We start from the raw sequence: 14,232 nt of genomic DNA on the forward strand, positions 1-14,232 counted from the left end.
TTAAAATATTTTATAAAGCAGTTACTTTCCATAAATTTTAGCTTGAAATATAACATACTGTGTATAAAATTATATGAAAGTTTTCAGAAAAGCAACTGAGATAATATTGAGCTACCCGAAATTCGAAAAAAATGATACTGGTATCGACAGTTACTGTTGAGGAAAAGAAATGCTAGAGGAGGCTGTCCTGTTACAACTTAAATCTAAATTTTTCTGACACTTTGTGGAGCGAGAGGAAATACCAAGGCAGTGGTGTGTATCTATCTACAAAAAAGGAAAGAAGATGCACCCAAATAATTATAGGGGAACTAGTGTTGTTGCTTCTGCCAGCACCACACTGAGGAACAAGTTTGAGATTGAGAGAAAGATGTGAGAGGAACAGGAGGTTTTACCATTGGGCTATCCTGTGTGGGTCATACTTTCAGTCATAGACAAACAAGTGAGAAGGCGTATTCCAAGGGTCAAGAAGTACACCAAACATTCTGGATTTAGGAAAAGCATACGATTCTGTACCAATCAACGAACTACTGGAAGCGATGGAGTATGCAGTTGTAAAGCACAATAGATACCCCTAATTCAAAGAATCTACCAGCAATCGTACGCAGCATTTAATGTAGTGAGAAACTTGAGTGAGACAAATATCGAAATAATTTACAAAGGGCTGCAATATGTCGCCGACTCCGTTTGAAATACGTATCTAGTAAATATTGGAATGGGGGAATCAGTCATGCGGAAGTGTGTGATTTATCTTCCAGCTTGCTACTACCTACTCATTATTATTTGCCGATAATCTGGTACTGATAGGACGAAGCAGAGAGTACGTCAAATATATGATAAATAAGTTAATGGAAGCATCTGAACGACTCGGTCTTGGAACAATAATAAGCAAAGCAGAATATCTAGTAGAGGGAGGAGATAGAAGGGATATAGTACTGCCTCAAGGCAGTTTAAATACTTAGGATCGATTATCGATTCCTCGGGAAGCTGTGAAGCAGATGTGGAATCCATGACCCAACACACAAGAGGAGCAATTAAAATGCTAAATATTCTGCGCAGCTGGACCATATGATTCTGTACCATCAACAGACTATGGAAAGCGATGGAATATGTAGGTGTAATTGGAATGGTGAGAAAGAGAGGTCTGTCAGAGGAAGATGAAGACTGCCCTGATCGTGAAAGCTGGCGAGTGGGAATTCGGGGCAACTACAGGAGAGTGGAGAAGACCTTAAAAGTAAGTAAGTATAAAAACAGCCGAGAGGCCAAGAGGGGTTGAGTTTCTAGCACTCAATCGACAGGGACGAGAGACAACAGACCTAGGGTGCGGAGATGATGGAGGACACTTCAGCTCCCTAGACAGGAGGGGAGACTTGAAATCCAGACTGAAGAGAGACTGAGTGCCCTTTCGAGCTGACACCTTTATGGCACGACGCACCATGATCTCTGACTCCGGTAAGAACACTTTGCACCAACAGCTTGATGGGGCTGGATAGGCAGGTCAACTCGTTGGCTTTATGCAAATAATGATCGTTCGCTCTGCCCCAGCAATATTCTTTCCTTAGCTATCGTCCTCTTGGCTTTGCAGTTACTGCATACTTGTTGTTGAACTTCGCGACAGGATAATGACGACGGAAAATCGGCGTAATTAAATTGCTACACCCATCCACCTAAGAACGTTGCCAACAAATGGTGGCTTGGCCAACTGTGTAATACTGGATTCAGCACTGTTTATAATGGATGTTTAATTCCTTCAATATCTAAACTCCCAGTTATGGAATACATTATGAATATATTTTACCCCTTGATATTCCTGTCACAGTTAATGAAGCCCATATCATTAGGTAAGTAGAAAGTAAAGTAATACCCACGCAACAGATACAATCCTCATAGACCCATAAATTATCGCTTTCTTTAAATTCCATTGCGCAACTTAATTAATCAGCACTAGCTCTTCAGGGGCGATCTAATTCCTTAATATATCGCATCTCTGCTCTCTGAATTTCATTTTTGTGTGTGTGTGTGTGTGTGTGTGTGTGTGTGTGTTTGTGTGTGTGTGTATGTGTGTGTTAACATAGCTTCCGTAGGCTAATACGGGAACTACCATTAGTCTACAGAATGTCATGATAGTTTCTTTTTGTACTTCATGGCCTAGTGTTCTGCTAATGGTACCACAGAAATCGTGGAATTTGTGTATGTTATTTTCAATAACAGGGTGCAAATCAAAACCTACAGCATAACCTAAATACGATATCTGAGACACTTGTTCTAAAACTGGATTATCCAAAACAAATTTTTATCTGCCTCGATATTTTCCTCGGATTTCATAACTGAAAAAGAAAACAGAGGAGCCTTATCTCGTAAGCTAAATAAAATGAAGCTGTTCTTTTTTTAACAGGAATCTGTTTTTATTATTTTTAGATTTATTACATAAACAGTACAAAAATGTATAAAATCAACATGCAACACAGATTATATTTACACGAGGAAGAAAATAAGAACAATGTCACCATTCTGATTCATTTGGTATGATAAGATAGCTCGTATCTTCAGTGATAGAAATTTCACTGTGTTATCATCAGATTATATCAATACCACAATCAAGAAAGAGTATTCAATGGAATAATAATGAACAGTTATTGACATTAAGATGTTAACATAAAACATCCATCGATACGTCCATTACAGGAATGCTGTCGATATGCTGTGGAACCCAGCGGGACACCTTCAGTAGTATCCATACCCACGTCTTGGTCCAGCACCTCCCACAGCAGCCCCGTAACCTGAGGAGGAGTAAATACAAGTATTAGCGCTGCAAAGCAAAGGATTTCTGTCACATCTAATAGGACCATCTTCAAAATATTAGCCCTTCGGCATTTTAAGTTTATGCTTCGCTGTAGAGCTTAGTACGAAATGTAGCTAAGACACCCCACGTCCGTAAAACCACAGACAAAGACATTGGTATCACTACCGATATAAACTTGAATAATCAACTTTTCAAATATATACATGTTATCATTTACCGACACAAGCCTCAACAATCAATTATTCAAATACGTACTAAATAAGACAATCTAAAAACCGTCGTAACTTTACTGCTGTCCGATTTGGCTTCCATTTGTTGCCGAACGTACATAGAACTAATGACATAGTTCATTATCTGTACCAAATGTCATTCTGTTTCTCTTCTACAAATTTGGAATATAGTTGACTTGATCATGATGCGGTAACTTACTGAGCTGGCAAGTAGCTAAAGGAGTGAGGCTCATAAATTCTGGTTTTCATTGAAGCCATCCCTGCTAGTACATCAATGACAGATTTTCACATGAAGAAAATAACACAAATGATACGATGCGCAGGAGCTCTGTCTTGTCGGAAGATTACATAGTCAACTTTTCGCTAAGTTTCTGTTTCTGTGCATGATAAATCCTCCCAGTGCTTCATTTTAATTTGACTGTAGAGAAAAATTCAGATACGAAATTCAAATAACATTACTTTTCGAGAAATTCAACTCTTTTTGTAAGGGTAGACATAGTGTCGACATTGAGACACAACAATTGTTGGAAAGTTAGGATTGACTATTTACGACAATCATAGTTGTGATGTAATACTTACTGGCGACTACTGGCTCGATCATTATGGCCACCTTCAGATGGTTTCAGAATTTTTGCTCTGAAACAATTTCGTCGCCGTGTATGGCTGCCTCAGTACAAAAATACTTGACTTGAAGATCAGGAATTATACAGTAAACCAGCTGACAGTATCTGATGATGGCCCATAACGGCAGCAATATTTAAAGCAACTATGGCTTTAATCAATGATCATTGTCAGGTCCCTTTTACAAGTAGCTTAAGAATAACACTAAGCAAGGGTTTGTAACGAAATTTCGCGAGTGATGAGACTATTCAGTCAACCACACACATGTGAGTGGTATAAATTAGCCGACGTAAGAGCGAGGCTCGGTGAAAGGCGCAGTGGAAAGGCGCTAGAGACGCATTCTAGAAAATGATGATTCAAATCCCCATTCGTCCACATAGATTTACGTCTTCCGTGGCTTCTCTAAATTACTTAAGATAAAGGTAGAGATTGTTCTGTCGAAAGGGAAGCATTTTCTTTGACATCACTCACTTCCCAACCGGTGCTTGAGATCTGTCTAACTGTCTCGTCATCGACGGAACGTGAAACCCTAATCTTGCTTCCTTTCTTATCTCACTACAGCTTTGACGATCTTGTAGACAACTAGATGGAAAAAAAATGAAGGCTATAAGTGTTGCACTCTTTAAAGTAAGCATTGCAGTACATTTCCATCTCCATCAGCATCCCTAAAACAACAGACTGTTCCTGAATATACAGGAACTTATTTTCGAGAATCCCTAACTACGATCTTCTCTTCGTATTAGTGCGTAGCTAGGATCAACCATCAGCACATTCTTGTTCTTCACCCTTACTCCTGCGTTGCATCCATAAAGTTGATAAGGAACTGAGACAGGGTTAGAGATTGTCCCCGTCGTCTATCAGTCTGTAGGCGCTCATTGAATGTAGGCGCTCATTGAACAAGCAGTAAAGGAAACCGGGGAGAAATTTGGAAAGGAAAAGTACAGACAGGAGAGATAAAAATTTGACGTTAGCAGAGGTTAGAAACAACTTTTAATATTAGTTGAACGGAATGGATAATGTCGTGAAAAGAGGCTGAATGGAAACAAAAGTAAAAGAAGGGTAAGGGAATGTAAACAAATTAATTCCAGTAATGCTGTGGGAACTAGATTGGGAAATGAAGCACTAAAAGTGGTACATGAATTCTGCTATTTGGGAAGCACAATAACGGATGATGGACGAAATAGAGGGGATACATAATGCAGAATAATAGTTTAAAGACAAACGATTGTGAAAAAAGGAAATTTATTCACATCTAGCATAAAAGTTACGAAGTCTTTTCTGAAGGAATTTATCAAGAGTGTAGCCTCGTATGGATGTGAAAATTGGACGACAACCAGTTCAGACAAAGAGGGAATAGAAGTTTCTGGAATGTGGTGCTACAGAGGGAGGCTGAAGATTAGATGGGTCGATAAAATAACTAACGAAGAGGTAGGAATCGAATTGGGTTCAAATGGCTCTGAGCACTATGGGACTCAACTGCTGTGGTCATCAGTCCCCTAGAACTTAGAACTACTTAAACCTAACTAACCTAAGGACATCACACACACCCATGCCCGAGGTAGGATTCGAACCTGCGACCGTAGCAGCAGCGCGGCTCCGGACTGGAGCGCCTAGAACCGCACGGCCACCGAGGCCGGCGAATCGAATTGGGAAGTGAAGAGCTTTAGGGCACAAGAACAGGGGATCAGTTGACAGTACACATTCGAACGCATCAAGGAATCGTGTTTGGTGATGAAGGTAAGTATGGAGGGTAAAAGTTGTAAAGCAATAACAAGGCTTGGCTACGGGTTGTATGGGTTTAAGTGGAAGCCGATTGCAGTAGTTATGCAGAGATGAAAAGACTTGCACAGGATAGATTAGCATGGATAATTTCATCAAACCAGTCTTGGAATTCAAGACCACAATAGTATCGGAGTCTCTCACCGTGATGCGAGTTGTGCACAACGGGGTGGAAGCCGGACTTGTCGGCGTGGTACTTGACGGTGCGCACGCTGCCGTCCGCCTCCTTGAGCGAGTACTCGCCAGTCACCACGTCTCCGTCGCGGTGCTCCTTCTGGGAGTGGTGGTCCCCTGTGTGCCCGTCAGACACCCCGTACTCGAACTCGTACTTCGGGTACGCCTGCGAAAGCATACAATCACGTCAGTCACATTAAACTAATTCGTAATTTTATTTGTTGGTTGTTGATAAAAGCCCTCTGTTAGTATAGTGTCAAATCAATTTAGACATGAAAACAGTTTTTCCTACAAAATGTATCTCTGCAGCGAAGTGTACGCCGTTTTGAAAGTTCCTGGAAAATGAAAATTGCGCCCTGGTCTGGGACTCGGAAAGCTGGACCTTGTCTTTCGCTGGCACTGGACTTAACGACTTAGCTACCCATGCTGGACTCACAATCGTCCTTAGAGCTCGAATTTTGTCAGCACCTGTCCCTAACTCATAGAAAATATCCTGCTTACATTGCTGGCCTTACCACTATTGGAAGATACGGGGGCTATTTTTTATTTCAGCCTCCGAATAGTCACGAAATGGAATTCACAGGGAAGATCAAAAATTTTATTTGCAACATTTAACTGTACTTTCCAGCTACTACACAGCCACCACTCCGACTTAGACATCTGTCGTAGCGTGGTACCAACTTTTCAGTACCCTCGTCAGAGAAGGAAGCCTCCTGCTGTTTTCGCCAATTCCCTACGCCGGTGTGAAGCTCGTTGTCTGTGCAAAAATGCTGTACTCATAACCAGCGGTTCAGGAGAGCGAAGGAATGACAATCACAGGGAGCCAGGTCCGGACTGCGTGGCGGGTGATCAAACGCTCCCCACTGAAAACGCTGCAGGATAGGCTTCGTTCACCTGCAGTTTGCGGCCGAGAACTGTCATGAAGAAGGAAACACATCACACGTTAGATAAGCTGCACGAAATCAGGCGAAACCTCCCAGCAGGCACTTCACGCTTGGCGGGAGACACTGTTGTTCCTAGAAGCGTTCACTGTGTGCTCAGAACTGAAAAACGCGACATGGCTGAATTACATGGGCATACTAGAGACTGAGCAATACATCTGCGTAAAGCTCCACCGAATTCTCACTGTGGTCCCAATTTCGCGACCGAATGGTGGTTGAAAAAAGTAGCCCTCGTAGGATTAACCAAACCTCAGGGTTGTTTTCAGAACTGATCTTTCACTGGGGTATACACTGCTTTGAAACGCCCTGAAAAATTAAAACATTACGGGAGAGATAAATTGGTAGAATTTATGAGGATGAGCCGTAAGTTTTGCGTGGATTGCTAAGACGTTAAACGTTCTAACCACGAAAAAAAGCTTCTGGCTTTGAGGCCCTATTCAGCACGGAGACTTCATGTGGCCGTAAGTTTTCAAGGAGCCAACATTAATTTATAAGATGTTGAGCAACATTTGGAACACAGCAATAGCAACAAAATGTTCAAATGTGTGTGAATTCCTAGGGAACCAAACTGCTGAGGTCATCGGTCCCTATTATTACATGATAAATCTTTTTGTGGAATCCAGACCGTTCTGTCAGTGTACAGTACAGCTCGTATTAAAGGAAGAACTTTCTCTTGCAGGTGTTGTTCAAAATGTCGACCATTACGATCAGGACTGAGTGTACGGTATCCGGCAGCTCGTTACAGAGTAATAATTTAATTATGATTTATTCGGTTTGTTAGCACCACCACCCTTGTGTCTGTGGACAACACACACACCCATGCCGGCGGGAGAGGCCGCACAGCCCGTGACCTGGCGCCTCAAACCGCGCGGGCACTCCGCGTGGCAGCAATAGCAACATGAGATAATATCATTACAAGAGCAAAAGCATAAAGTTGAACAAGAATATGGAATTGTTCTTGCCGGTTGCTACCTTATTTTCGTCTCCTGATTAGCAAATGTTGTTGAAATCTATAACCACACAATAAATCTTAAAAATGAACCTGAACAGTCACAACCGCAGTGAAACTTCTTTCTTATATGAGGTTACCTGTTTCGGGCTGTTTTAGACCACCTTCAAACCTACCACGTTGTGGTGGTCGGTGGTACTGGATGGAGCAGGTGCTACGACTCCACGAAACGCTAACTGCTCAAAGAGATATGTTTTCAAAAATTACATAATAAAACTTTTTATGCAATCCAGACCGAGTTGAAAGCAGTTCATTTACACTTTGATAATCTTCACTTCTGAGCCATAGTTAGCAAAAAGTGGAAATGATACTCCCATAGCACTGTGGAAGTGTTTTCGGCATTCCTTCTTAAGGTCTAATGGTAAATGTGTACCCTTGTTACTTTTATTGATACTGAATAACTGACCTGTCTGTAAACTGACAGGTTTGTACAACAATTGACAGATGATGTCGAGAGACAGAGAGAGAGAGAGACGTAGGGGCGATTATACAACTTTACTTCGTCTGGAGGGAACGAAGGCGTATTGTAAACAGGTAGAAATAGCTGTGATTATTTTGCCGGTTTAAGCAACTCCATCACGTGAACGTATCTTGGTTCATACTAATGGTGAAATGACTTTTTCTCGTTGTCGTGAGAGTAAATTTCCAAAGTTTGTCGCTAACAGAGCTGAATAAATTGTTGCGTGACCTCAAGTATTTGCTGTTTTTCGCAAATAAAATAAGTTGCCATTTGTGTTATTGAAACATTTTCCAGTTTCAACAGATTAATTCGTAATTTTCGGAAGTTCAGTATTGGCTTATAATATGGATTTTGCATTAATAAATTGGCCACAATAATCATAGAAAAATGTTCAAATGTGTGTGAAATGTTATGGGACTTAACTGCTAAGGTCATCAGTCCCTAAGCTGACACGGTACTTAACCTAAAGTGCCCTCAGGACAAACACACACACCCATGCCCGAGGGAGGACTCGAATCTCCGCCGGGACCAGCTGTACAGTCCACGACTGCAGCGCCCTAGACCGCTCGGCTAATCCCGCACGGCAATCATAGAATGTCTTGCTTAGAGATAGTAGTGGTCCATTCACGAGCACTGACAGGAATTGATGCTAGGGCCTTACCACGTAGTCCACACTGTGCCCTCCGTGACCGTGCCCGTATCCCCCATAGCCGGCGTGTCCCACGGTGACTGGGTGGGCGGGACCCACCACAGGACCCGTCTGGTGGGCGTAGGAGTGGGCGTGGCCGCAGATCGCCTGGTGACACGTGGAGGCCATCACCGCCAACAGCAGAGCCGACACCATCTGCAGGAACATAAACCGTGTTATGGCGTTTTGTAGGCAGCAGCAAAGCGACTTACATTAGCGAATTTAAGAACGAAAAAATACAACGTCTGTAAATCATTTCGTGCACGACAGCAGCATGTGCAAGTCAGATACTTTTACAGGGTAAATCAGAAATCCATCGACAAGCTTTCACACGTTGTTCGCGAATAGCTTCTCAGTATTTTGGCTTAAGCTATCTACGGTGTCAGGCATCTCGTTACAGAGTAATAATTTAATTTTGATTTATTCGGTTTGTTAGCACCACCACGCTTGTGTCTGTGGACGTACTTTCACAGCAGTGAAGAAGTTTTTAATGTGCATTAACCAAAAGGTACAGCACACAACACAGAGTAATGCAACAACCCTCAGACGAAACAAATACGCTTTTGTCACAATAATGTCAGTCCGCTCTCTCAGTGTACAGAAAGGAAAAACCTTCTCCTGCAGGTATAGTTCAAAATGTCGACTATTACGATCAACACCGAGTGTACAGAGACGCAAAGTGACTGTCTTACATGCTCAAGAAACCAGTAGTTTTTACTACTTCTGCGGCTGCGGTAATCCTAACCAGGTCCGTGCGAGTATCGACTGGAATCTCGTAAACTATGCTCTTCACATTCCCCCACACGTAGCCCATTAGTGGCAAGGAAAACCATTGCATTACAGACACATTATGGGTATTCACTGCACGCGTCGCCTGTACTTGCATAAGTGTCTTCATGATTTCTCCATTGGAAAAAGATTCCGGACTAGTCCCCCATTCGGATCTCCGGGACGGGACTGCCAAGGGAGAGGTGAACCAATGGAGAGGTGAACACGAGAAGAAGATCGAATAATCATCGAAACTATAACGTTCTACGAGTACGGGCGTGGAATGTGAGAAATCTGGACTTGGCAGGGAAACTAGAAAATCTGAAAAGGGAAATGCTAAGTCTCAATCTAGATATAGTAGGCCTCACAAAAGTGAAATAGAAAGAAGACAAGCATTTCTGGTAAGATGAGATAAGAGGAACATCAACAGAAGCAGAACGGGAGTAGGATTCTTTACGAGTAGGAAGTAGGGCAGAGAGTGAGCAATTGTGAACAGCTCAGTGATAGGGTTGTGCTGATCAGAATCGACAGCAAACCGACACCGACAACAATAATCCAGGTATACATGCAGCCACCGCAAGCTGAGGATGAAGAGATAGAGAAAATATATGACGATACTGAACTGGTAATTCAACACGTAAAGGGAGACGAAAATCTAATAGTCATGGAGAATTGGAGTGCAGTTATAAAGGATGCAGCAGAAGAAAGGGTTAGGGTTACTATGAACCTGGTACTAGGAATGAGAGAAGAGAAAGATTAATTGAATTCTGCAGTAATTTTCACCTAGAAATAGCGAACACCCTGCTCAAAAATCACATGAGGAGGAGGTATACTTTGAAACGGCTGGGAGATCCGGGAAAAATGTTATATTAAATCACGGTCAGACAGAGATTCCGAACTCAGATACTGGATTATAAGGCGTATCCAGGAGAGGACATCGACTCAGATCACAGTTTAGTAGGCTAGTGATGAAGAGTAAGCTGAATATTAATCAAGAACAATCATTGCGCGAATAGTTCCGACGAAAAATATTAATCCAAGGTTTAAATCTCGCTTAGCAGCAATAAAACTCGTAATGAAGACCCTGATTCATTACCGCTGAACGCTAATCATGCCACAAGCATCACAGTGAGTAGTAGCTGATGAAGTTCGCTGTAAGTCTACCGACACAAAAATTCAAGAAGACTTATGTTACATTTCCATTACACGAATCAGATGACGCAGATGGTCAACTTTCCTGCAAAGCACATAGCTACGTAAGCTGATTAATACTGATCAAACAGAACCAATCTAAAGAAAAGAAAAGCAGAAATGTAACAATCACAAATTTTATTTCTCAGTGTCAGTGTGAAACAGTACGGTCGTGCCTTCGAATGAAAAGACAAAAGTAGACAACTATCACATCATCTGCCCATTTGGTATATACCACAACGAGGTGCCAACCAAATATGGCAGTTAGACATAACACATAGAAATGCACTGCCGTGGAAATGAGCAGTCGAAAACCAAAAGAATCTCATCTCCCATATATTGCTTTTTATACCTACTGATCGACGATGAAAGGGAAAAAATACTTAAATACTATAGAGAAAATTTCACTACGAGTGATCAAGCAAACAACGCACACTGATTGCGGCTGCCAAACGTTATAGTGATAACTCACTTTTAACGTTGTTTCGTCTTGACTACATAAAATTATAAGTAAAATTAGTATTCCGTTTGAAAGAAACGTCGCTGAAGTATTAGTTGCCGACATTCTTTTTTTAAACAGCGTTTCAAGAAATAAACTCATCGAATAGGTCGTTATACAGTGCACATCATAGATTCACTAAGAAGACACCTAAGTCATGTAAGAATATAGACACAGAATTTCATGGGAACCAAAACAGTAAAAGAAAGCGCTTGGTACTACAAGTCTACTAAAGTGACTCCTACTGCTTGTTACACCTTCTGCGTAACCTGAGCGCAGTCAGAATATCACTGGACTATAATATCACCGGACAGTTACTGTGATTCAGGACGTTCTCTGCTTTAAGACTCTGCTTATAAGACCTAATACCTCCAGATGTAAAGAAAATACAAGAATACGTAGGTTATACACAGATGTATACACTGATCAGCCAGAACATTATGACAGCCTACCTAATAGCTGGTATGTCCGTCTTTGTCACGGCTAACAACAGCGACGCTTCGTGGCATGGAAATAACGAGGCCCTGGTGGGTCGGTCGTGCGAGTTGGCTTCACATCTGCACAAGTCGCCAATTCCCGTAAATTGGGGGGAGGGGAGGGGGAGGCGACTAGCTCTGACGCCACGTTCAGTCACATCGCAGATGTGTTCGGCCGGACTGGGGGGCCAGCACGTCAACTGGAACTCGCCACTGTGTTCCTCGAACCACTCTATCGCGCTCCTGGCCTTGTCACATGGCACTTTATGTTGCTGAAAAATGCCACTGCAGTCGTAAAACATGATGTCATGAAGTGGAGTACGTGGTCTGCAACCAGTGAACGATACTCCTTCGCCGTCATGGTGCTTTGCACGAGCTCCACTGGACCCATGAATGCCCACGTGAATGTTCCTCACAGCACAATGGAGCCGCCGCCAGCTTGTCACCGTCCCACCATCTCAGTTTCAAGGAGCTAATCCACTGGAAGGCGACGGATTCGCACACTCCAATCGGCATGATGAAGAAGGTACTAGGTATTCATCATACCATGCAACGCTCTGCCATTGCGCCAACGTTCAGTGTCGGTGGCATGTGCCTATTTCAGTCATAGTGTTAACATTGGTAGATGCGTGGGTCGTCGGCTGCAAAAACGCATCGTCAGGAATGTTTGATGCTCTGTGTATTCAGACACACCTGTACGCCGCCGAGCATTAATGTCTGATGTCAGTTCCGCCACAGTTTGTCGCCTGTCCTGTTTTCCAGTCTGTCCAGCCTCCGACGTTCGAAGTGTGTAATGAGGGATGACTGCCCAACTTCACGACGTCTGGACAAGTTGAAGAGCCTCACCATAGCACTCTTCGAGCAAACGACAAGCCATGCAGTTAAAGGAATGCTCGTGCCGAGCCTCCGGGCTCTCACAATCTGCCGTCGTCAAACTCAGATACATCGCACGCCTTCCCCATTCTACAAACGGACAGCATGTTCGATGATACTACATGCATCGTGCGTGTGTCTGACTAGCAGTCATTCCTCGCCAGGTCACGTTGCTATTGCCTGGATGGGTTTATATCGATAGTAGGTCGGTGGTGATAATGTTCTGGTGGATAAATGTAATTTCTATCAGCCCCTGGTAGCTGAGTGGTCAGCGCGACGGAATGTCATACCTAACGGCCCGGGTTCGATTCCCGGCTGGGTCGGAGAGTGTCTCCGCTCAGGGATTGGGCGTTGTGTTGTTCTTATCATCATTATTTCATCCCCATCGACACGCACGTCGCCGGAGTGGCGTCAACTCGAAAGATTTGCACCAGGCGAACGGTCAACCCGACAGGGGGCCCCAGTCACCACGCGGCATTTCCATTTCCAATGTAATTTCTGTAATTTACATTTCTGAAGGAATATCCTATGGCGAGAGTGATATACATTTTGGATCGTATATGCGTTGTAGACAAATATTGTTACTCCTCTCTATATCAAGCAAATATCTAAATTAGGAACATGTATATCCGAAGAGAGGCCTAAGATCCGCTATCACCTGTTTGTAGCATATGATGATTCGATTTTATTTAATCCTTTTCTTTCATTACCATAACTTCAAGTAGAACTGCTAGTTTAACGCGGACGTATTATGGCAAAGCTGTCAATAGCGTTCTGAAACTACATGTAGTTGTGTATCAACGCTAAATCAAAGACAGATAAAACAACTGTGATGTAAAGAACTGTCAAGTGGAAGAAAACGGAGTAGCTATTACCAACAGCAACATGTCATTGTTTGAGGGAAATAACTCCAGGGCGTTCTCCTAGCGTTAGGAACATGAGGTGTTCACGCGGACGAGTGTGAAATATAACAGCTGTTGCACTGATGTCAATGGAGCTCACCTGTCCATGAACCATATTTGTCCCCAGTGAGGTACTCTGTCGGCTGCTATGAGCGAACTGGTGCTGCTGTTCCGAATTCGGGACCATTTATAGATAGGACCGTGGCTCAGTCTGCGTAAGTCCTCGTAAAAAGCGTCCGCCTCCCTTTTTCCGCCGCAGTCGGTACCTGCTATGCTGTGTCGGCGCGCTGCCGTTTCTTGCGGGCGATTAGCAGAGTTGTCAACAGCAGCGGCGAAAGCTCGCGAGCTCTGGGCGAGCAGGTGACACAATCAAACCGAGCCCCGGACTCAGTTATGACTTGACGTACGAATTAACTGACTTACGGCACTTGTGTATACACGCTAGAACGATTCGTGTTGCAACCGTCTGGTGGAATGCTAGGCATACGAAATATTGAGGGCGCCTCTGACTGTTATTACAACGACGGAAATGGAGGGTGTTCACCATGAACAACTTGACCAAGTGATACTACATTATATCCATACCTACGGTAAGCGTTAAATTAAAATTTAGTGATCACGGAGACTTATTTTCACTGTAGAAAAGACAGTTTCTACAGATGAGAAGTGATGTAAGTACAGGATGGTTGTTTGGTATTTCTAACATTCTCGGAAAATTTCGTGTGGAGATCTCAGAAGACGTCCACATGGGCGTGGGGAAAGGCAAATCATTGCCATGAAGGACGAGGGAGCGTCATAGCGACAGGTCACACAGACAGATG

At 43.1% G+C, this 14,232-nt stretch overlaps 1 protein-coding gene across 1 annotated transcript; it reads right to left on the bottom strand.

Annotated features, from left to right (window-relative positions):
* Window positions 1–2,540: 2,540 nt before the first annotated feature.
* Window positions 2,541–13,558, bottom strand: LOC124545465 (cuticle protein 7-like). The gene is made up of 4 exons (XM_047124394.1): window positions 13,512–13,558; window positions 8,676–8,858; window positions 5,575–5,770; window positions 2,541–2,777 (listed from the first exon to the last, which is right to left on the bottom strand). The coding sequence occupies exons 1-4, from the start codon at window positions 13,524–13,526 to the stop codon at window positions 2,722–2,724; spliced, it is 450 nt and encodes a 149-aa protein (XP_046980350.1). The 5' UTR covers window positions 13,527–13,558; the 3' UTR covers window positions 2,541–2,721.
* Between the last annotated feature and the right edge of the window lie 674 nt (window positions 13,559–14,232).

This window comes from Schistocerca americana, chromosome 8 (genome assembly GCF_021461395.2).
Source record: "Schistocerca americana isolate TAMUIC-IGC-003095 chromosome 8, iqSchAmer2.1, whole genome shotgun sequence".
NCBI lineage: Eukaryota > Metazoa > Arthropoda > Insecta > Orthoptera > Acrididae > Schistocerca > Schistocerca americana.